The 25,381-nt window shown below is 42.6% G+C and overlaps 1 protein-coding gene across 1 annotated transcript in view; it reads right to left on the bottom strand.

The window, feature by feature from the left end:
• Window positions 1–4,277: 4,277 nt before the first annotated feature.
• ubxn7 (UBX domain protein 7) overlaps window positions 4,278–25,381 on the bottom strand; it is a 130,148-nt gene continuing 109,044 nt past the window's right edge. Inside the window, exons 10-11 of the mRNA XM_072255752.1 lie at window positions 25,203–25,282; window positions 4,278–6,112 (exon numbers count right to left, since the gene is read on the bottom strand). Of these exons, the coding sequence (XP_072111853.1) occupies window positions 5,951–6,112; window positions 25,203–25,282 (242 nt within the window). The 3' untranslated portion in view covers window positions 4,278–5,950. The remainder of the gene's footprint in view (window positions 6,113–25,202; window positions 25,283–25,381) is intronic.

The raw sequence follows: 25,381 nt of genomic DNA on the forward strand, positions 1-25,381 counted from the left end.
ACAATATTCCAAGTGTTTTCTGACCAGGATTTTATAGAGCTGCAACTTTATCTTGCTGCTCTTGAACTAAATTCCCCACCTAATGAACACGCCATACACTTTTTTAACCAACCTATCAACTTGCATAGCAACTTTGAGGGACCTATCGGTGTGGACTCCAGGATCCCTCTGTTCCCCTATACTGTGAAGAATCATGCCATTAACTCTGTATTCTGCTTTCAAATTCCTCCTTCCAAAGTGAATCAGACCATACTTCTCTGGGTTGAACTCAATCTGCCACTTCTCAGTCCAGCTCTACATCCCATCAATGTCCTAATGTAACATACAACAAACTTCTACACTATCCATAACTCAACCAATCTTTGTGTCATCTGCACTTATTAACACATCCTTTCACTTTCTCATCCTGGTCATTTATAAAAATCACAAAGAGCGGGGATCTCAGACCAGATCCCTGTGGAACACCAACTTCCAGGCAGAATGTGCTTCATCTACTACCACCCTCTGTTTTCTTGCAAGCAAATTCTGAATCTAAGCAGCCAGGTTTTCCTAGATTTCCTGCCTCCTGAATTTCTGAATATGCCTATCATGGGGAATCTTTATCAAATGACTTACTAAAATCCATAGTTATCAATATGCTTTATCACATCCTCAAAAAATCCAATCATACTCTTGAGGAATGACCTGCCCCGAACAAAGCATTGCTGACTATTCCTAACCAGATTATTCAAATACTTATAAATCCTGCCTCTAAGAATCTTCTCCAAAAATTTGTCTATCACTTAAGTAAGACTCAGTGGTCTATAATTCCCAGAGTTATCCCTATAACCTTTCTTGAATAAAGGGATAACATTTGCCACTGTCCAATCATCCAGTACTACTCCTGTGGCCAGTGAGGACGCAAAGGCCATTGCCAAAGGAGCAGCAAATTCTTCCCTCGTTGCCCATAGTAGCCTGCGGTATATTCCATCTGGCCCCAGGGACTTAGCTATCTTAATTTTTCCCTCAGAAGTTCCAGCATATCCTTTCCTATAGCCAGTATGTTCAAGCTATCAGTCTGCTGTCCTCACAAATGTCAAGGTGGTTCTTACTCATGAATACTGAAGCAAAGTATTCACCAAGGACCTCCCCTACCTCTTTTGACTCCAGGCACATGGTTCCTCTTCTATCCCTGATCCACATGGCTCCTCTTCTATCTCTGATCGGTTCTATCCTCACTCTAGTCATCCACCTGTTGTCACATATGTGTAGAATGCCTTGGGGGTTTCCTTAATCCTACTCGCTAAGGTCTTCTCATGTGCCCTTCTAGCTCTCCTAAGTCCATTCTTAAGCTCCTTCCTGGCTACTTTGTAACCCTCTAGAACCCTGTGTAATCCACTTACCAGCCATGGTCCCTTTATCCTACATTCCTTTCCCTGCCTCTATGGGACAAACCTACGCAGAACCCGCAAGTGCTCCCTAAACTAGGTCCACATTTTCACTGTGAATTTCCCTGAGCACACCTGTTCCCAATTTATGCTCCCAAGTTCCTGCCTAATAGCTCCATAATTCCCCGTCCCTCAAATAAATACTTTCCCATGCCGTTTGCTCCTATCCCTGTCTTCAAAATGCTCACTAACTGAGAGGTCTGACACCTGTCCAGGTTCATTGCCTAGCACCAGAACCAGTTTGGCCTGTCCACATATTGTGTCTGGAATCCTTCCTGGACACTCCTAACATATTCTGTCCCATCTAAACATACTGCATTAAGGAGGTGCCAACTACACCACTTTTCTCCATCCTTGTCTGACTGGGCGAGAATGCACTTGTCCAATTCCAATCTCATCTATCGAATTGACCCAGAAAACCAACTACATTTGTGTCACTATTATCCACCCTCCACAGATCCTGGATTGCTTTCCTATTGTCTTCTACATCCTATCTCTCAGCAAAACGCACAAAAGAAACGCCTCCATGCCCATGATACCCAACTCTCACTCTCTCCATCTCTTCAATGTTCTTAGGCACTGAATTAATATCTGATAGTCAGTACAGGCACATAGAGGGAATGCTGAAGTCATTGATTCATGACACAAACACTTTTCACTGGCCATCAACTTCACCTGCAGCCAAAATGAACTGCTTACAAACTGATGTGGGACCTGAGGACGAGCTTACACACACCCACAGCACAAAGAAAAAAATATTATTTCTACTTTTAACAGCATATCTGCTCAAACCCAATCACTGTTGGAACCCTGTCATCCTGACTTGAGTCAAACACATCCCTAGCCACATGTCATACCTACTCATAAGTGTCAGCCCGTGTCATAACTTGAACTATCCAAAGACCTATCATTTCAACTCGCCTCAAAGTTTTTAATATTCTTAACTCTGTATCTCTCAAACTTACCATGGCTATAATTCTGCAAATTATTTCTGTAACTCCTTCCAGTCCTACAGTCTTCAAAGCCTAAGCACTTGAGGAACTCTTGTTGTAATTTCTATGACAATAGTCATGTCATCAGCTGATAAGAAAGTTACGCTATTTCATTTTTATCCTCTCAACTTCCACCGTCCTCTTCCAAGGTGTTACATAAGCATATTGACTAAGCTTTTTGTCATCTGCCCCGATCTCCCCTTACCTGAAAATCTGAAGATGCTGGAAGTTTGAAATAAAAAAGTTACGGGAAACACTCAGCTGGTCAGGCATCTACTATAGAGAGCAAACAGTTGAGAAAAAGAGAAAACCAGTTAGTTTTAAGTAACAGTGAAGATGGGGGAGGAAAGAATACGAATTATTTACGCAGAATATTGTTTGTTATTCTTTGACCACTCATACAGTCTGACCTGCTGTGTACATTTCAAAACCCCACCATTCTTCACACCTTTGTTTGTATTATTAGTTTTGTATCTGTTCTTGTCTCAAGCTTTTCCTATACTTCGTAACACTTTAACTGGCCTCATAAACCCAAGAACCAGATGATCTTTGAAAATCGGGGTAAAAAATACACCTATACAGCTCTGTTAAAAAGCAAACTATAAATTTTATTGATTGAGGTTTACAAAATGTGATATTGGTTGCCGCAGTCCTGTAATGTTCAAATTATTCAGTTTACTGGTTCACTTGGTCAGATGTGTGGGAACCGCCTAGTCTTTGGAGATCTTATCCAGGCAGTCTACTTGGGAGTATAAACTCATGTTTCACAAACTGAATAACTGAAGTACTATTAAAAACAAGTAGTAATCTGACATGATTTAATATTTCATTGAGATTTGGATGAAGAATTGATTGCAGAACCTGGGTGTACGATGTCTTATAGTCTGCACTGATCTGCTTTGTTTAGCTATTTACCATCTTCCTTTCACAAACAAGACAGAATCTGCAGATACTGGAAATCCAAGCAACACACACAAAATGCTGATGGAACTCAGCAGACCAGGCAGCATCTATGGAAAAGAATACAATCAACGTTTCGGGCTGAGTCCTGCTGAAGGGTTTCGGCCCAAAACATTGACTGTACTCTTTTCCATTGATACTGCCTGGCCTGCTGAGTTCCTCCAGCATTTTGTATGTAGTACCACCTTCCCTTACAATCAAGGAGCCATTTCCGTCCATCAAGTCCATGCCAGCTCACAAAGCAATCCTATTCCTCACTAATTTCCCCCATTGTAACCCTTTCTCCCACGTTTTCAAAGAATTGATCAAGATCATATCATATATCTGATGGTTACAGATTAAATGCAGAAAATCAGTGGACAGAATCCAAATATTATTGACCATCTTTTTTCGCAATTAAATTTCTGATCTCTCTTGTCCAGTTACATTATCACCAGCATGTTTATAACACAGCCCAACAATTTCCATATCTGTGGACTTGAAAGTGGCTAATTTTGAACATTATTTCATCAATCAAAATCTTGTTTAATTGCTAATGTTTATTCCTTTCACAGAATACAGAATGTTCATAGCCTCTGCTGGAAAAAATGATTGATAATTACAGGGATCAAAAACCTTAATTGGCAGAAAAAAAATGAACAAGGGACTTATTCTGCTATGATGCAATGCTCACCATACTTAATCACACACAGTAACAGTCTATTTCCAATATGGCTCTTTCCGAAGTGACAGAGCTCCTCCCACTTAATTATTTTTTCTTAGTCAGTCTCACACATTCTTACTTTACAGTTACCTGACCCAACACACACTCAACTGTTCTCATTGGTGTTCACCTTCCCTTTAATGCACAATGCTCCCACCCACCCCCACCCCTAATCTCCCTGTTGGGTCTGATCTCCTCCTTTGCCAACCCTCACCCACCCACCCAAAGGGCCCCAACTGTTCCAAACAATAATTCAATACCAACCATCCCCTAGCACATAGTTTCCAATGTGTTTCATGCTCTTTCCATGTATGTACAAATGCCTGCAGAACCATACAAGATCTGCTCGCTGTGTTCATACAAATTTGCCAAAGATACTTATTATCAATATACTTTCTCAAATTCCTCCCCTCCTCTGAATATGAAGGACCAGGCCTGAATACAGCCATAAAACACTGATTGTTCCCAGCAGGACACACTAACATTGCTCACTCCCTCCATGGTACCAGCTCTGTGGCAGATATACATAATTCTTTACTGTCCTTCATTAAACCCCAAAACTGTGCATCAATCACACATTAGCACCACCATCACCACCACATCCCTATCCCAACCCTCACCCATCACAGTTTGGGGCTCAAACCATTCTCAATGGGTAGGTTGCTCATCTCCAAAGTTTACCATGAAGGATCCTGCTTCATACAACCCCTCAAATTTGTAACATGACACAAACCAGAATGATAAGCAGGATCACAAAGAAATTCATGTCAGGAACCAGGTAAAACCTTGAAGTTTGGTGATGACAGAAATGAGCACAATCACTCAATTCTTGACCCTATATGGAGTAATGAACTGTGTAAAATCCCTCAGTATTAACCTTGCTTTAAGAACATAGAAGCTTCACCCTGATAGCTTAATGTCAAAGATCAAATGTGTATTCACAGGACTCGCTGCTCTAGTCAGGTGGGCTAGATTGCCTCGGGTCCCTTTAGAGCAGGGGTTCCCAACCTGGGATCCATGGAGCCCTCCGTTAACGGTAGGGGTCCATGGCATAAAAAAGGTTGAGAACCCCTGTTTTAGAGCTTGTTGATCTTGGAATGATGCACTAAACCATTAAATAATCATTCCACAGCAACTTGTGCCTCAAAAGTGCAGACTAAAGAAAAGTTGGTGGCTTTAGACCCAGCATGCCAGACCTATGAGATTACCCCAGGCTATGCTGAAATAACTCCACCCATAACATAAGGTCACGAATTCCAGCACAGGCCTGAGTTGGGTTGTTTGAAGATATCAGGGCAACTGAAGATGCATCATAGTGAACAACATCAAATTCCTATCACGTACTTACAGCCTAAATATGCAACACTACCAAGAGACAAAATCAAATCTTTTTGGATGCCAATCCGTCATTTCGCATCCTGCTTCCCCAGTGGTTCCTGTAGTGAACTGCTCTTAGTGCAAGGAAGGCTTCCTCCTAGTAGTAAAAATGCGAGGCTCTTGTAGATTTTGGTTTTGGCAACTTGGAGCATTGCCAAGACCAGCAGGTGTAGGGGGACAAATACAAATGAAACTGATGTCTGGCATTGTCCAAATGTAATGGGTCAAGCATAGAATGATGGACACTTTATGACTAACAAAACATAAATCATATCCAGTGTTCTATGGTCCAGTAAAAAGAGTTCTTCGTTTGGGAATCAAAAAGTATTAAGAATTGAGTGTAGATCACCAAATTTCTTCACATCAGTTGCCTCACTAGGTCCAGTAAAAAGATGAAAATACATAGTTCTCCTTGTTCAGGCTGAAGCCAGGTTATCACCAACCAACCAGATCTTGCAACATTTGTATAAAATCTTTTTTGCACTCCCAGGTTAATTTCGCTCCTGAACAAAGACAGTTTCCTGAGGGCACAGTCCAGCTTCTTGCAGTGTAATTTCATAGTCCAAGTGGGAGAGCTTCCTGCGTGGAAAGTTGGTGACCAGCTCAAACCGCTCATTTGGGTATCCTTTTGACTGGATGTGCTTCACCAGTGCCTGAGAGAAACACAAGGCAAAAGAGATTACTGAATGACACAGAAGAGAAGCTTTACTCAGAGTAATAGCTATCTCCATTATAGAGTTCAATGCTAGGCATTTAAATCTCACTTCAAACAGCTTTGGGCTATGGTTAGGGTTTCCACTCCAGAGTAAACCCAAATTCATTCAGTTGGGTCATATAGCTTATCTCCCCCCCGAGGATACATTTACTTGGAGATGGGCGGAAAACTTTTTTTGAGAATGAGTGCCCAAATTGGCAATAATCTTTTTAAAAAATTCTCTCGCATGTCATAATTGTGAACAGAGATTGTCATTGATTACTAACAACAATAATGGACTTTTTAAGGGAAAAAAGATTGAGTCCTTTTGCTTATTTACGTGTATTCATGGTTTTACTATTAAAATATAACAGAAACAAATTAAAATATAGCTGTTAACTTTTTAAAAATTATTAATCTTTTAAAACTTTGAAAAATAACGATTTCTAAATAGCATTCTTATTGCAAACATTTACTATCCAACTACTGATATGCACACCAAGTCTGTAAGGATTTCAAAACATATCATTCAAAGTCACATGTTCTTGCAACCATCTAGCTTGCACCAAGGCGGCGTGAGACATGTTCTGTGAAAACTTCTCACTGTTCTTAGTTACAGAAAGTCATTTGCAGCTTCATTTGGCCGTAAAGATAAACATTATGGTTTTAAAAAAATTATTGGTAGAGTTTAAAGAATCGAGGGGTAGCAGTGCATGCTGCGTGCCAACAAAATTTTTGTGTATGCCGTAGGTTCACCACCTATCAGGATCTACTGTCCACCAGCCGCACAACCAATGCAAGAACTATATTTTGCTGTACGAATCCTGTAATTAACATGTCAACTTTGCAACCTTCAACTTTTTAAATGAAAAGATATTGGTGCAAGCTTTGTCAAATGCAGCTGTGATCATATTTATTGTTTGAAAAAATATGGACCCACAGGACTCTACAACTCTCATTCCAATTCAATCCCAGATTTTCAATGACAAATGTAAAAATAATACCAGCCTTCGTTCCTACTCTCCCAAAGGTTTAAAGGTAAGTTTGGTTAAGTACATGGATGGGAGGGATATGGTGGTCTACAGTTCGGGGATGGGTAAATGGGAGTAGGGATGATAACAGCTGAGCTGAAGGACCTGTGGTTGCTATAGTGCTCTATCACTCATTGTTTACATCAACTCAACCTTCCTGAACTATGCCCACTTCCATTAATCCCTTAGTTTTCCAGCAATCAATTGATCGCCAACTGGAATTCACACAATTATCTATTTCAAACAACAAGAATTCTGCAGATGCTGGAAATTCAAGCAACACACATCAAAGTTGCTGGTGAACACAGCAGGCCAGGCAGCATCTGTAGGAAGAGCATCCTCGGTAGTATAGTGGTTAGTATCCCCGCCTGTCACGCGGGAGACCGGGGTAGGCATCTCTTCCTACAGATGCTGCCTGGCCTGGGCACCTCTTCCTACAGATGCTGCCTGGCCTGGCACCTCTTCCTACAGATGCTGCCTGGCCTGCTGCGTTCACCAGCAACTTTGATGTGTGTTGCTTGAATTTCCAGCATCTGCAGAATTCCTGTTGTTTGCATTTAAATTCACTACTGCGAAGCCTCTTCCAGTGATGCCTACACCGAAGAAGTTTAGATCCTCTCTTCGACGGGAGTTCAGTGAAACCATCTCTCACTGCTCCCCATCTGTAATTTCTTCAGCTCTTCAACTTTTCGACCACACTTTGACTCAGACTCGCTATCACAGCCATATATCCTTTCTTGGAACGTGCCTCTGTTGCCAACTTACTCCAGTTGGCTTTAGGATTCGTTTCCAAGCCTCTCAATTTGGACCTTCTGAGGATCCCAGGTACTCACATTTTATTGACTCTGCCTCTCGCCGCTTCTCCCGTCAAGCTCTGAAGGCGACTCTCTCCGCCATGAGGAGGTATTTGGTGTCCTTATCCCAGACCCTTCCACACCTTCGGGACACTTTCTTCGCCATCTGTAATGGTCCTACCCATTATTTCATCCTCCGTCGGATTCATGCCTGCAGTCGCCGTTTTTTTTACTTTTTCATGTTAGGCAAAGATCGCAAGATCCTACATCTACGGACTCCAGATCCTGCTGGCCATGAAACTAGCAGGCATGAACTTCAGATTGCGGCCTCTGCCATTGATCTCGGCGGCTCCAACACCTCAGGGCATATTCAAAACCCGGACTCCAGCAACGACCATGGACACCTTCACAGCGATTGCGCACCCACCAACTGCGACGCCAGCCTTGAACTCCAGGCCGGGTCTTCATGTGCTGCTGTTGTGACTCCCGTCTCCCCTTCCCCCACCACCACTCCGCAGCCCCGTCTTCCTCAGATCCCATCGTCAGCTCCTGGGCCCTCAGAGGCCCCATCTTCCTCTCACCCCAACCCTCCCCTCTCCACTGACACCCCCAGCTTCCCCCCTCACCCCTCTGATCCCAGCTCTCATCCGTGCCGGGTCTTTACCATCCCCTTCGACCTTCAACTGTCGGAGGCAGAACACTTGGTCCTCAGTAAGGGCCTCACGTTTGTTCCCCTTCGCCCACACCTCAGCGAGTTCCGTGTTCGCCATGATGCGGAACTTTTCTTCCGCCGTCTCCGTCTCCGAGCCTACTTCTTCGGCAAGGACTCTTCCACCCCCACCGATGACCCCTTCTCCCGTCTTCAACCCTCCTCTTCTTCATGGACACCCCGCTCTGGTCTTCTGCCTGCTCTGGATCTCTTTATCGCTAATTGCCGACGGGACATCAACCGTCTCGACTTCACCGCACCTTGTCCCCATTCCAACCTCACTCCTTCGGAACGCTCTGCTCTCCACTCCCTCTGCACTAATCCTAACCTTATTATTAAACCCGCCGATAAAGGGGGGTGCTGTTGTAGTCTGGCGTACTGACCTCTACCTTGCCGAGGCACAGCGACAACTCGCGGATACCTCCTCTTATTTACCCCTCGATCGTGACCCCACTAAGGAGCACCAGGCCATTGTCTCCCACACCATCACCGACTTTATCCGCTCATGGGATCTCCCATCAACTGCTACCAACCTTACAGTTCCCACACCCCGCACTTCCCATTTCTACCTCCTACCCAAGATTCACAAACCTGCCTGTCCTGGCCGACCTATTGTCTCAGCTTGCTCCTGCCCCACTGAACTCGTTTCTGCATACCTTGACACGGTTTTATCACCCCCTGTTCAATCCCTTCCGACCTATGTTCGTGACACTTCTCACGCTCTTAAACTTTTCGATGATTTTAAGTTCCCTGGCCCCCACCGCTTTATTTTCACCATGGATGTCCAGTCCTTATATACTTCCATCCCCCATCAGGAAGGTCTCAAAGCTCTACGCTTCTTTTTGGATTCCAGACCTAATCAGTTCCCCTCTACCACCACTCTGCTCCGTCTAGCGGAATTAGTCCTTACTCTTAATAATTTCTCCTTTGGCTCCTCCCACTTCCTCCAAACTAAAGGTGTAGCTATGGGCACCCGTACGGGTCCTAGCTATGCCTGCCTTTTTGTTGGGTTTGTGGAACAATCTATGTTCTGTGCCTATTCTGGTATCTGTCCCCCACTTTTCCTTCGCTACATCGACGACTGTATTGGCGCTGCTTCCTGCACGCATGCAGAACTCGTTGACTTTATTAACTTTGCCTCCAACTTTCACCCTGCCCTCAAGTTTACCTGGTCCATTTCCGACACCTCCCTCCCCTTTCTAGATCTTTCTGTCTCTGTCTCTGGAGACAGCTTATCCACTGATGTCTACTATTAGTCTACTGACTCTCACAGCTATCTGGACTATTCCTCTTCTCACCCTGTCTCTTGCAAAAACGCCATCCCCTTCTCGCAATTCCTCCATCTCCGCCGCATCTGCTCTCAGGATGAGGCTTTTCATTCTAGGACGAGGGAGATGTCTTCATTTTTTAAAGAAAGGGGCTTCCCTTCCTCCACTATCAACTCTGCTCTTAAACGCATCTCCCCCATTTCACGCACATCTGCTCTCACTCCATCCTCCCGCCACCCCACTAGGAATAGGGTCCAACATATTATTCTCCGTAACTTCCGCCACCTCCAACGGGATCCCACCACTAAGCACATCTTTCCCTCCCCCTCCCCCCGCATTCCGCAGGATTGCTCCCTACGCAACTCCCTTGTCCATTCGTCCCCCCCATCCCTCCCCACCGATCTCCCTCCTGGCACTTATCTGTGTAAGCGGAACAAGTGCTACACATGCCCTTACATTTCCTCCCTTACCACCATTCAGGGCCCCAAACAGTCCTTCCAGGTGAGGCAACACTTCACCTGTGAGTCGGCTGGGGTGATATACTGCGTCCGGTGCTCCCGATGTGGCCTTTTATATATTGGCGAGACCCGACGCAGACTGGGAGACCGTTTTGCTGAACATCTACGCTCTGTCCAACAGAGAAAGCAGGATCTCCCAGTGGCCACACATTTTAATTCCACATCCCATTCCCATTCTGACATGTCTATCCACGGCCTCCTCTACTGTAAAGATGAAGCCACACTCCGGTTGGAGGAACAACACCTTATATTCCGTCTGGGTAGCCTCCAACCTGATGGCATGAGCATTGACTTCTCTAACTTCCGCTAATGCCCCACCTCCCCCTCGTACCCCATCCGTTATTTATTTCTATACACACATTCTTTCTCTCACTCTCCTTTTTCTCCCTCTGTCCCTCTGACTATACCCCTTGCCCATCCTCTGGGTTTCTCCCCCACCTTGTCTTTCTCCTTGGACCTCCTGTCCCATGATCCTCTCGTATCCCCTTTGCCAATCACCTGTCCAGCTCTTGGCTCCATCCCTCCCCCTCCTGTCTTCTCCTATCATTTTGGATCTCCCCCTCCCCCTCCAACTTTCAAATCCCTTACTCACTCTTCCTTCAGTTCGTCCTGTTTTAAAAGGCACCTCTTCCTACAGATGCTGCCTGGCCTGCTGCGTTCACCAGCAACTTTGATGTGTGTTGCTTCAATTATCTATTTACTGCTTTTAACTTAAAGCTTCAGAAAACAGAAACCACAGATCTTTGAGTGAAGAATTTCATCATATTCACTGTCCTGAACAGTTATACCCCAATGGCAAGACTGTGTTTCTCAAGAATGCAAATTCCCTAACCCGAGGGCATATTCTGGATATACATAAAATTCCTTATATACAGTAGAAGAATGATATTATCTATCATTAGGTCACCTCCAATCATCAGGGGTAGAATGATCATAATAGTTTCTTATTACCAAGTATACAACAGTAATCTTAAGTCTACATAAAGTCATTAACAAAAATAAGGTCAATTACATTGACTTAAGGGTGAACCAGAAAATATGGCTGTGGAAATTACACAAAATATATGATGATGAAGAATCAAGAAACATTCAAATTGTCAACAGCTACATCTCTCTGAGAAATAAAAGCTCTATAGGAAAATGGTTCAATAATAGCTGATATAAGAAGGATAAAATTTAAATAAGTTTGTGTTATTGCAAACTTAGCTTGGTAAGGAAGTCATTGCTAGCATCAACAAGAATATCTCAGCCCTCAGAAGCTGAACTAACATGACTGTTCAACCGACTCTGACTTAGTGTGCATCAAGCATAAACAAGACTGAAACTTTAATCAAAAATTTTACCTGATGCACTGCAGGAAACAGGAAACATTCTAGGGAAGCACACATCACCAGGCTCAAGGACAGTTTCTATCCCACTGTTATTAGACTTTTGAACAGGCCTCTTGAACGATATGATGGACTCTTGGCCTCACAATCTTTCTACAATCTTGCACTTTAACCCGCACTGCATGTTTTCAGTAGCTTTCATACTTTATTCTACATTGTTATTGTTTTAACTTAAAAGTTAAAGCACAAGAGTAGAATTAAGCCATTTGGCCCATCGAGTCTGTTCCACCATTCCATCATGGATCATTTATTTTCATATAAATTAAAAGGATAGTACAGACCCACTGTGAGTGGGCAAGGTGGCAGCTGGGGTAATGAGCAATTCAGTTAGATAAAAAGAAAATGAAATGTCTGCCCTAAAAGGAGCAGCATAGGTATAATGTACAACTGAACCAGAGAGGTGGATTTATCATTGAAGGTGAAGACATGGGCTCAATGGTGAGTTAGAGAGGGGTGGTAGTAAAAAGGAACTGGAACCTCAAATCAGCAAATTCAAAACACTGGAGGGCTGTAACTTGATATCAGGGAATGGGAAACTAGACTGGACAAATGCTACTGAAATCCAGCTATCCCTGATGAAGAGTGCTCCGTGGAATACTGGAGCAGCAAACAGCACACTTCAGAACAATGCCCAGTATTTTTCCTCACGAAGCTATGAATGTACAAGTGTGGAGTGTGGCTCATTTGTGGAATTACCAGTGGAACATTTAAGGGTGGTGTGATTCTCAGAAAACAGAAGATTAATTTGCAGATACTGTATTCAAATTCAAAGCATTTGTTAAATAGGGAAAAAAAAACACTGAATAATGGTTGCTCTCACACACGCCACATAGAAAGTCAACAAACAATTAGACAGACCGGTGTATTAGCATTTACTGGAATGGGATTGGATACGAGGAAATTACACTACTACAATACATACAAGAATTCTGAAATACCTATATCCAAGTACGATCTGAAGTTTTGGTCTATCTCACCAAGTATACAAGGGCTTTGCTGGTAGTGGAATCAGAGTTTACCAGAGATTCCTGGCGCAAGTGGTCTACGCTGTGATTTAATGGAGTAGAATGGTCTTATATTTTTTGAAGTATGAGCGTGATCACATTGAAATATAGAAGATCCTAAGACCTGAGAGTGAAGATGCTAGAAACATAACAGCCTTTACATCAACACATACAAAATGCTGGTGGAACACAGCAGGCCAGACAGCATCCATAGGAAGAAGCACAGATGACGTTTCAGGCCGAGACCCGTCAGGACTAACAAAGTCGTGACGAAGGGTCTCAGCTTTCACCTATATTGATGGCGGCCAGAAACGTCGATTGTATTAGTCCTGACGAAGGGTCTCGGCCTGAAACGTCAACTGTGCTTCTCCCTATGGATGCTGTCTGGCCTGCTGCGTTCCACCAGCATTTTACGTGTGTTGCTTGAATTTCCAGCATCTGCAGATTTCCTCCTGTTTCACCTATATGGGAAGATGGAGCGTCCAGGACTAAGAGAAATAATTTCAGGGAAAGGAATTGTCTTTAAGGACACATCTGTGAGGAATTTGCACAAAGGTTTGTGAATCCTTGATCTAAAAATGTATTCAAAATTAGTAGTCAACAAGATGAGCATTAGTTTGTGTAAATCTGGAGAAATGAATAAGGCAAACAGGATGCAGGTGAATTAAACAGGTACATTTCCTCAGTCAACACACAAAGTTGCTGGTGAATGCAGCAGGTCAGGACTGACGAGGGGTCCCGGCCTGAAACGTCGCCTGTACCTCTTCCTAGAGATGCTGCCTGACCTGCTGCGTTCACCAGCAACTTTCATGTATGTTGCTTGAATTTCCAGCATCAGCAGAATTTCTCGTGTTAACATTTCCTCAGTTTTCGCCACATCCCAGAAGTAGCTGTAAATGAATTGGAAGGTAGGAAAGGAGCTCAGAAAAAATACAACCACCAGCGAATCAGTATTGAGCAAATTGATTGATCTAAAGGCTCAAACAGGAGGAAAACGAACCGGCAGGAGGAGAAGATGGCGACGCACTGCGTGTGCGCAGCTCTCCAGTGAAAATGATATCGATCTGTTAAATAGGGGCCGTGGACAATTCTGATTTGATGGAGAATGGACGTGAAAGCACAGAGGAACATCTGGAGAAACTTCTGAAACGCCCGTTCGCTGCTGTCATTACTGTGTGGTCGTGAATCTTTCGGAGGGTAGGCCTCAAAATCCCTGGCCTTGCCTGCTTTTGGCGACCGAGAAGGAGGTCGAATCGTTCGGACAGAGATGGCACTCAGTACTCGGTGTCGGAGAGCTGATCAGAGCTCAAAGTTTTCGGATGACTCAAGAGTCGGATTGTGGTCGGCATGGCAGGGAGAGTTTTTCCTCCTTCTCCCGTCTGCATGAGATGTGGGACATTTGAGAAACTTTGAACTTTACTGTGCTCACAGACTTCTTCATCGAGTTATGGTATTGTTACACTGTTTGTAACTATATGTTATAATTATGTGGTTTTGTTAGTTTTTTCAGTTTTGGTTTGTCCTGTGTTTTGTGATTATCACACCGGAGGAAATAATATATCATTTCTTAATGCATGCATTACTAAATGACAATAAAAGAGGACTTACATGTCTTCATAATCATAACAATAATCATAATCTGCAGATGCTGGAAATTCAACCAACACACACAAAATGCTGGTGGAACGCAGCAGGCCAGACAGCATCCATAGGGAGAAGCACAGTCGGCGTTTCAGGCCGCTATCAGTATAGGTGAAGGCCGAGACCCTTCGTCAGGACTAAACGTCGACTGTGCTTCTTCCTATGGATGCTGTCTGGCCTGCTGTGTTCCACCAGCATTTTGTATGTGTTAATCTAAAGGCTGATATGTTTCTAACATCTTCACTCTCAGATCTTAGAAGTAGATTAGAAGATAGTTGATGTGGGATGGTTTTATTTTTCTAAAATTTCCTGTATTTGGGAAGTTCCATTAGATTAGATTGGAAAGCAGCAATATCCCATACTCAGAAAGGAGTGAAAGAACATTGAAAACTACTAACCAGTTAGCTTCTCATCTATCACGAGCAAAATGTTAGAAGCTATTACTCAAAGACCTGTTAGCACAGAACTTAAGTAGTATTCAACTTAATAAGGCTAAGTCAACATAGTTTTGTAAGATGGAAATCATGGTTGACAAATTAGGTGGATTTGTTTTGAGATGTAACAAAAGGGGGAACCAGTCAATGTATGCCACACATGAGGCTACTTAACAAGATAAGAGCCCATGGAATTACAGGAAAGTTACATACGTGGATAGAGCGTTGGCTGATTGGCAGGAAACAAAGAATGGGAATAAAGAGATCCTATTCTGGTTGGCTGCCGGTTACCAGTGGTGTTCCACAGGGGTCAGTGTTGGGGCCGCTTCTTTTTACATTGTACATCAATGATTTGGATTATGGAATAGATGACTTTGTGGCTAAGTTTGCTGACGATACGAAGATAGGTGGAGGGGCCGGTAGTGCTGAGGAAATGGAGAGTCTGCAGAGAGACTTGGATAGATTGGATGAATGGGCAGAGAAGTGGCAAATGAAGTACAATGTTGGAAAGTGTATGGTTATGCACTTTGGCAGAAAAAATAAACGGGCAGACTATTATTTAAATGGGGAAAGAATTCAAAGTTCTGAGATGCAACGGGACTTGGGAGTACTCGTACAGGATACCCTTAAAGTTAACCTCCAGGTTGAGACAGTAGTGAAAAAGGCGAATGCAATGTTGGCATTCATTTCTAGAGGAATAGAGTATAGGAGCAGGGATGTGATGTTGAGGCTCTATAAGGCACCTCACTTGGAGTACTGTGGGCAGTTTTGGTCTCCTTATTTAAGAAAGGATGTGCTGACGTTGGAGAGGGTACGAAGAAGATTCACTAGAATGATTCCGGGAATGAGAGGGTTAACATATGAGGAATGTTTGTCCGCTCTTGGACTGTATTCCTTGGAGTCTAGAAGAATGAGGGGAGACCTCATAGAAACATTTCGAATGTTGAAAGGCATGGACAGAGTGGATGTGGCAAAGTTGTTTCCCATGATGGGGGAGTCTAGTACGAGAGGGCATGACTTAAGGATTGAAGGGCGCCCATTCAAAACAGAAATGCGAAGAAATTTTTTTAGTCAGAGGGTGGTGAATCTATGGAATTTGTTGCCACGGGCAGCAGTGGAGGCCAAGTCATTGGGTGTATTTAAGGCAGAGATTGATAGGTATCTGAGTAGCCAGAGCATCAAAGGTCATGGTGAGAAGGCAGGGGAGTGGGACTAAATAGGAGAATGGATCAGCTCATGATAAAATGGCGGAGCAGACTCGATGGGCCGAATGGCCTACTTCTGCTCCTTTGTCTTATGGTCTTATGGTGTTATATTATGCAGATTTCTAGAAAGCATTTGATACGGTATTTAGTCACTGGTTATGGTGAAAAATAGGTCACTGTATAAGAAGTAACATAAATGATGAAAAATAGCCAGGTGACAGGAATTGGATGAGGAATAAATTAATCTTTTTCTGCTTATTAAGATGCAGAGGGAACTGTGCTGGGCCTCACATTCTACCATTTTAAAAACATAAATGATTTGGATGAAAGTGTCAAAGGTTGCTAAATTTTCTGATGACTCAAGGATAATGTTAAGTGATCTGGGGAAATGTGAAATTGCCTGTTTTAGCAGGATGAAAGGCATATTATCCAATTATATGGTGGAACACCCAGCTCCCTCTGTGTCCTACTGTATAACTTGAATGAAGTTAGTATGAGAAATATTTTAAGTTGTTAAAGGCAGAGCAGTACAAAGTAGAAATAGGCCCTTCAGCCAACTCATCCATGCCAACCAACCAAGAGGCTCATTTACTCACGTTTGGACATTTAACAAAGTACACTGTACATTAGAAACATATCAGAGACTATTTACTACTCTGGCCTGCTTGCTTTATAGTCATAGTCATACTTTATTGATCCCAAGGGGAATTGGTTGGCAGGAAAGCTGGGCAGGAAAAGCTTGTATTTCTTGAAGACTAGAAGAATAAGGAACAAGAGTTTTGACAGAATGACCATGGGAGAATCTAGAACTAGGAAACACTGTTTGAAAATAACTGGCTGCCCTTTTGAGTGATGAGGATTGTGAATTTTTGAATATTTTAAAGGCAGAGGTAGATAGATTCCTGGTAAGTGAGGGGACAAAAGTACTGCAGGTAAACAGACGTATTAAGTGGCAATTCAGGTACTAAAGGGTCACCTCCTAATTTGTATATTCAAGCCTGGGAATGATAGATTTTGGATTCCAAAAGTGGTGGTGGTGAGGGGTGGGGAAGAAAGATGCTGGAAGAGAGGTGACAATCCTGTGAAATGACAGAACAGGCTGAAGTGCTATTGCTTCTTATGCTCTTGCAGAATGACAGACTACCATCCTTTCGAAAATTATTTGAAAGTAAAACATCTAAACTAAATGAGGAAGTGAAGGTATTACCATTAAAGGGCATAAACAGTCATGCTAATCATATGTTCTATTCGAACAGTGGCCAATTACACTGAAATGGTTGCTCAGCCTTGGAAGCTACAAGATTAATCTGGATATTTGAATGCAAGGATCACTAACTACTATTCAAAATGGAATAATTTAATGTTTTCAACAATGCATCACAAAACTAGCAGATTTTTTTAAGAAAGTGATTCAGTAATTATTCAGCTGGTGTAATGACTTTGAGATGTTAAATTCTTATTTTTTGGTTACACTCATTTTCACAGTAGAAATCAAACTTTCTATCATTACCACAAATTTTTCAAGAAATATTTTCAAAAGTATTCTGGAAGAAAAAGTTTATTTTTTTTTAAACAAATGTATTGTTCCATGAGAGAACTTCCATATTACACTAAACAAGCAAGTTAGAGTAGAAACTAGGGAGTGGATGAAGAAGTTAAATCATTTGATCAAATAGCACCGATTTCTCACAATTTGTGCAGAATCATTGATTGCACATAAAACAAACTTCACCAAACCACTCCAGCCAGCCAGGGTATGAACATTTATACTTCTGTTAATATTCAATGTTTTGTCAGTTTGACTTTATACAGTAATCCTAGCTCAAACAAATCAGCTCTATAGAGTAATAGAATTATAACCACTGGAGGTAAAGTCAAGTCTCGCCTTAAACAAAACCTGATTTCTATACAGAAACACGAGGAAATCTGCAGATGCTGGAAATTCAAGCAACACACACAAAATGCTGGTGGAACGCAGCAGGCCAGGCAGCATCTACAGGAAGAAGTACAGTCGACGTTTAGGGCCAAGACCCTTCGCCAGGACTAACTGAAAGAAGAGAAAGTAAGAGATTTGAAAGTGGGAGGGGGAGAGGGAGATCCAAAATGATCACTTTCAAATCTCTTACTAGCTCTTCTTTCAGTTAGTCCCGACGAAGGGTCAGGGCCCGAAACGTCGACTGTACCTCTTCCTATAGATGCTGCTTGGCCTGCTGTGTTCCACTAGCATTTTGTGTGTGTTGCCTGATTTCTATCACTGTTTTGCCAGGTGTTCTTGCAGTCTTGACTTGATTACATCATGAATATTTTATGAGAATGTTGTTGTTCTATATTGAAATCTTAAGAGTCAGTGTTAAAGTGGTTTTCCTATTTAAATTTGGAACCATTCACTTCATATATAGAAGGAAAAAAAAGGTTAATTGCTCATAACTATAGAAAGCAGAGATTTATCTCTACTTGGCCAATCAATAGGAAAATGGTTGATCTACCACACTTCTATATCCCTGCACTTTCCCCACATTCTTTGATGTGATTGTCTCCACATACCCAACTCCTTTAACATATTCAGTGACTTGGCACTCATACCTTCTATGCTAGAGAATTTCATGGATATGAAACTTCTTCAGTGAGTGGAAGCACAGTCATCAAATCCCACTCCATTCAACAATTATAAAGAATAATGAATTATATAAAAAAGTTAGAAGCTTTAAATTATAATTTAGTTATAATTTAATATACATTTTGCCATGTTCAAATCTGCAGGAACTACCCCGCAGTCTATAGAAATTCGGATGATGATCACCAATTATATCCATGAGTACTTTTTTTAGTCCCATAAATTTCTTAAGCAATTTTAAAGCTAATTTCCTTAAATGTTGTTTTCATTAGAATCTCAGTTCCCTAGCATTTCTAGAAAATGTTACATCCTCTTCCTCAGAAACAGGACAAAATATTTGTTTAAATACTCTGCCCTTTTATCATATGCTTCCCACAATAGCTTCTGCAATTTTTGACTAAATGACCCATGTTTATCTTCATTAATTTGGTTCTTGTTAAATATTTGCAGAGCTTTTACAGTCCATATACTTGTAACCTCATTCTCAAAATTTATTAAGAAATAGGAGCAGGAGTAGGCCATCTGGCCTGTTGAGCCTGCTCCGCCATAAGATTATGGCTGATCTGGCCATGGACTCATCTCCACCCATCTGCCTTTTCCCCATAACCCTCAATTCCCCAACTATGCAAAAATCTATCCAACATTGTCTTAAATATATTTACTGAGGCAACTTCCACATTGAGGCACTTCCTCATTGGGCAGTGAATTCCACAGATATATCACTCTCTGGGAAAAGCAGTTCCTCATCTCCATCCTAAATCTACCCCCCCCCCTCCCAGGAATGTTGAGGCTATGTCCCCTATCAGTGGAAACAACTTTCTTGCCTCTATCTTATCTATCCCTTTCATAATTCTATGTGTTTCTATAAGATTCCCTCTCATTTTTCTGAATTCCAGCAAGCCAGCAAGTACAGTCCCAGGCAACTCAATCTGTCTTCATAGTCTAACCCTCTCATCTCTGGAATCAACCTGGTGAATCTCCTCTGTACTGCCTCCAAAGCCAGTACATCCTTCCTCAAGTAAGAAGACCAGAGCTGCACGCAGTACTCCAGATGTGGCCTCACCAGTACCCTATACAGTTGCAGCATGACCTCCCTGCTCTTAAATTCAATCCCTCTAGCAATGAAGGCCAACATTCCATTTGCCTTCTTGATAGGCTGCTGCACCTGCAAACCAACCTTTTGTGATTCATGCACAAGCACTCCCAAATCCCTCTGCACAGAAGCATGCTGCAATTTTTTACCATTTAAATAATAATCTTCCATTCTTCCTTCCAAAGTGGGTGACCTTGCATTTACCGACATGGTACAGCTGTTCCCCGCTTTTTGAACGTTCACTTTACGAAACCTCACTGTTACGAAAGACCTATATTAGTTACCTGTTTTCGCTAACAGAAGGTGTTTTCAGTCATGAAAAAAATCAACGTGCAATAAAAGGCAGCGCGCGCCCCGAGCAGCTGCTCTCCCCAGGATTCGGAACTGCATTCTCGCTGGCATTGCTTAATCACATGCCTGTGAGCAGCCGTTTCCAAGATGAGTTCTAAGGTGTCGGAAAAGCCTGGAAGAGCTTGTAAGGGTGTTACACTCAGTGTAAAACTAGACATAATTAAGCGTTTCGATCGTGGTGAACCAAGTAAGGACAAAGTGAGTTTGGCTTGTGGAAGCTGACAAAGATGATGTTGAAGAGGTTTTGGCATCCCATGACTAAGAACTGACAGATGAAGAGCTGATGCAATTGGAAGAGGAAAGGATAACAATCGAAACCGAATGCAGTGGCGAAAGTGAAGCAACTGCGTGAGATTCGCTGCAATGATAAAGTACGACTTTAATTTTGAAAGGGTACGTTAGTTTAGGGGATATTTGCAGGATGGTTTGAGTGTTTACAAAGAACTGTATGATAGAAAAATGCACAAGGCTCAGCAGTCAAGCAAGCCTTCCACATCAGCCATAGCAGATGACGAACCTCGACCTTCGACATCGAGGCAGGCAGTCATCGGAGAAGAGCTTGTGTCCCACCACCCCAACCCTCAGGCCGCGGACAAATACCGATTCGCTGAGAATGCAGCGGTAGCCGGGAGGCACACAGCACATCTTTAAGAAAAAAGCAGAAATAAACATGCTAATTTCGGCTTTTTTCTTAAAGATGTGCTGTGTGCCTCCCGGCTACCGCTGCGTTCTTCACGGACCGGTATCGGGTCACTGCCCGGAGGGTGGGGGCCACTGCACCACCCCAACCTGTGACGACTCAGTCTAACACACCATCATCAGCGTGCTCGCTGTCTTCCCGATTCCCGTGATACTACACTGTACATACATTATTTCTACTTTATATAGGCAGTGTATTTTTACGTGTTATTTGGTATGATTTGGCAACTTCATAGCTTAAAGGTTACTGGAGAGAGTGTTTTTGCCAAAGGCGCTTGTGTGAGATTTTCGCTACGGAGATCTGTGCCAGCAATCGCTGTAGAGAAGTATTTCTACTTTATATAGGCTGTGTATTTATCATATCATTCCTGCTTTTACTATATGTTACTGTTATTTTAGGTTTTATGTGTTATTTGGCATGATTTGGTATGTTATTTTTGGGTCTGCGAACGCTCACAAAATTTTCCTATATAAATAAATGGTAATTGCTTCTTTACGATATTCCGGCTTGCGAACCGTTTCATAGGAACGCTCTACCTTCGGATGGCGGGGGAAACCTGTATTCCATCTGCCAGACCCCTGCTTACTCACTTAACTTATCTATATGTCTCTGCAAACTTTCCATTTCTCCTGCACAATTTGTTTTTCCACTCAATTTATTATCATCAGCAAACTTCGATACACTCTTGGCCCCCTCTTCCAGATTGTTAATGTATACCATGAACAAATGTGGGCCCAGCACCGACCCCTGCAGCACACCGCTCACTACTGATTGCCAACCAGAGTAACACCCATGTATCCCAACTCTCTGTTTTCTATTAGTTAACCAATTCTCTAGTCATGCTAATACATCACCCCCAATTCTAAAGCATCCTTATCTTATGGATAAGTCTTTTATGTGGCACCTTATCGATGGCATTCTGGAAATCCAAGTAAATAACCTCCATCTGTTCCCCACTATCCACTGCACTTGTTATATCCTCAAAGAACTCAAGTAAGTTTGTCAAACAGGACCTGCCTTTGCTGAATCCATGCTGCATCTGCCTGATGGATCCATGTTTTTCTAGATGCCTTGCTATTTCTTAAAAATGATAGCTTCAAGCATTTTCCCAACTACAGATGTTAAAATAACTGGCCTATAGTTACCTGCTGTTTGTTTACATCCTTTCTGAACAGTGGCATAACATTCTCCACCTTCCAATCCCACTAGGACCTGCCCAGAGTCCAGAGAATTTTGGCAAATTATCACCAAAGCCTCTACTATAACTTCTGCCATTTCTTTCAGTACCCTGGGATGCATTCCATCAGGACCAGGGGACTTATCTATCTTCAGGCCCACGAGTTTGCTCAGCACTATCTCTATTGTACCGAGGTCCTCACCTTCCATCGCATCCATAACATCTCTCTTTGGCACGTTAGATGTGTCCTCCACTGTGAAGACTGACACAAAATAGTCATTCAAAGCCTCTGCCATTTCCTCACTACCCAATATCAATTCCCCCTTCTCATTCTCCAAGGGACTTACGTTCACTTTAGCCACACTTTTCCGCTTTACATAATTATAAAAACTTTTAACTATCTATTTTTATATTTTGTGCTAGCTTATTTTCATAATCTATCTTCCCTTTCTTTATTGCTCACTTAGTGGTGTTTTGTTGCTTTTTAAAGTTTTCCCTATTTTTCAATTTCCCACTACTCTTGGTGAATTTATACGCACAAGTTTTAGTTTGATGCCTTTTTTATTTCCTTGGTTATCCAAGACTGGCTCTCCCCAGTCTTGCTTTTAACTGGAATATACTCTTGTTGAGCACTATGAAAAATCTCTTTGAAAGTCTTCCACTGTTCCTCAAACATTCCACCATATAGGCTGTGTTCGCAGCCTACACTAGCCAAATCCTCCCTCATCCCATTGTAGACTCCATTGTTTAGGCATAATACACTGGTTTTAGATTGAACTATTGCACCCTCCATTTCTATGAGGAACTCAATCATACTGTGATCACTCTTTTCAAGAGGATTCCTAACTACAAGATCACTAATTTTACCTGTTTCATTGCACAGGACCAGATCTAAGCTAGCACGTTCTCTTGAAGGTTCAGTAATGTGCTGTTCTAGAAAGCCATCAGGGATGCATTCTATGAAGCCCTCCTCAAGACTGCTTTGACGAAATTGATTCACCCAATCTATGTGCAAGTTAAAGTTCCACTCTTACATGGCTCAGATATTTCTCTTGTTTATTGCCTGTGCCACTGTAATGTTTTTATTCGGAAGCCGATAGACAACTCCCGCCAGTGATTCTTTTTTCCCTTTACTATTCCTAATCTTTACCCCAACGGATTCAACATTCTGCCACTTAGATTTTATATTGTCTCTCACTATCGCCCTGATCGCATCCTTAATTAAGAGCACTACCTCATCTCCCTTACCTTCCTGCCTAACCTTCCGTATTACCTGATATCCTTGGATATTTACTTCCCAATCTTCTCCACCCTGCAACCATGTTTCTGTAATGGCCACTAAATCGTACCCCTTTGTACTGATTTCTGCCACAAGTTCACTGACATTTCAAATACTAGTGCCCTTACACTCAGTGTGCTCTTAAAATCTTGTAATCTTTTTCTCTTTTGCAATTGACTTTTCTTTACTTCACTCTTACTTTTTCTCTTTTTTTTGTCCTTTGCTTTTTCTTTATCTTTATCCACACTTTTCTCTTTTACTTTATCCAATCTGTTGAACCCACCTCCCTACTATTTAGTTTAAAGCCCTATCCCACAGCTCTAGTTACGCGGTTCACTAGGATCCAGGTCCCATCACAGTTCAGGTGGAGCCCAGCCCATTGGTACAGCTTCCTCCTTCCCCAATACTGGTGCCAGTTTCCCATGAATTCAAACCCACACCAATCCTTGAGACATGCATTTAACTCTCCAATCTTCTTGACCCTGTGCCAATTTGCACCTGGCTCAGCTAGTTATCCAGAGATTACCACCTTTTTAGTTCTGCTTTTTAACTTAGTCCTAGCTGCTAAAATTCCCTCAGCAGAACCTCTTTCCTCATTCTACCTATGTTGTTGGTTCCCACATGGACTATGACAACTGGATCTTTCCCCTCCCACTGCAAATTCCTCTGCAGGTCAGATAAGATGTCCCAAACCCAGGCACCAGGCAGGCAACACAGCCTACGGGATGCTCTATCCTCGCAACAGGGAGCTCTGTTTATTCCTCTGACTATACTATCCCCAATTACCACTACATTTCTCTTCTCTCCCCCTCTTGAATGGCTCCCTGAACTACGGAGCCAGTTAGGTTGCTCATTCTTCCAGAGCCCCCATTCTCATCCAGACAGAGAGCAAAAATCTCAGACCTGTTGGACAAGCTCAAGGGCTGAGGCTCTTCCAGCACTGTCTCTTGGATCCAACAACTCGCCTCACTTGCAGTCACACCCTCTTGTCCCTGACCACAGACCCAATTTGAGGCAGCTAATCTAATGGGTGTGACTATCTCCTGAAACAGAGAATCCAGGTAACTCTCCCCCTCCCTGATATGTCACAGTGTTTGAAGCTCAGATTCCAAGTCATCAACTTTGAGCCTGAGTTCCTCAAGCAGCTAGCACTTGCTGCAGATGTGGTCACCAGGAACCACAATGAGGTTCACCAGCTCCCACATCATGCAGCTACAGCACATCACATGATCCTGCAACATCCCTACTTTATTTAATTAGCTGTAATTTAGTGACTTTTTATTCAACCACTACAAAAGCCTTACCTACTACTTACCTGTGTCTTCCCGCCAAAGCCTCAAGTTCCCACTTCTACACTGGTCCACTCACACAATGGCCGCTCGCATTAACCGTGCTTTACTTTTATTTGCCCCGGTAATGAATGACAAATCGATTGGTCTGCTACTAATACGCCGAGCCCCGCAAAATGCTCCATTTTTAAACTCTTCTCCTGACCTGTGTAAAGTTCTCTCTGCAAATTGATTGGTCTGCCGCTAATGCCAATTTATTGCTCCTCTCAAGTGATCTTCTGGTCCTAACTTGGGCTATAATTTCAGCACCTTAAATCCACTATAATCTCTAAACAGCAGAAAGGTCCAAATGAATGAGATTAAAGCTGAAAGCACAAGGTACTTTGCACAGTCACATATATTAAAAAAGGTGACAGGATGCTTCTGTGATCAGAGGAAGACACTTTCAGACCCAGATGTGGCATCTCCTCAAATCATCACAGCAAAGACCAAATCATTTACAAATGTCAACTAGTATAGTCTACCTTAAGGACTAGTTAAAGTAAAATACAAACCAGTAGTTTTGCTTGAGCTGGAAGTGCAATTTGTTCCCTTTGTCCATTCGGATATCGCAGCATCAGACTTGCTTTTGGTCCTATTTAAAGAGAATAACATAGAAGACAACATTATATTCATTACTCCATGCAAGTCTGCATAGTGTCTCTCAGTCCACATTGTGATTCACTTAGCCATT

Source organism: Mobula birostris, chromosome 4 (genome assembly GCF_030028105.1).
Source record: "Mobula birostris isolate sMobBir1 chromosome 4, sMobBir1.hap1, whole genome shotgun sequence".
NCBI lineage: Eukaryota > Metazoa > Chordata > Chondrichthyes > Myliobatiformes > Myliobatidae > Mobula > Mobula birostris.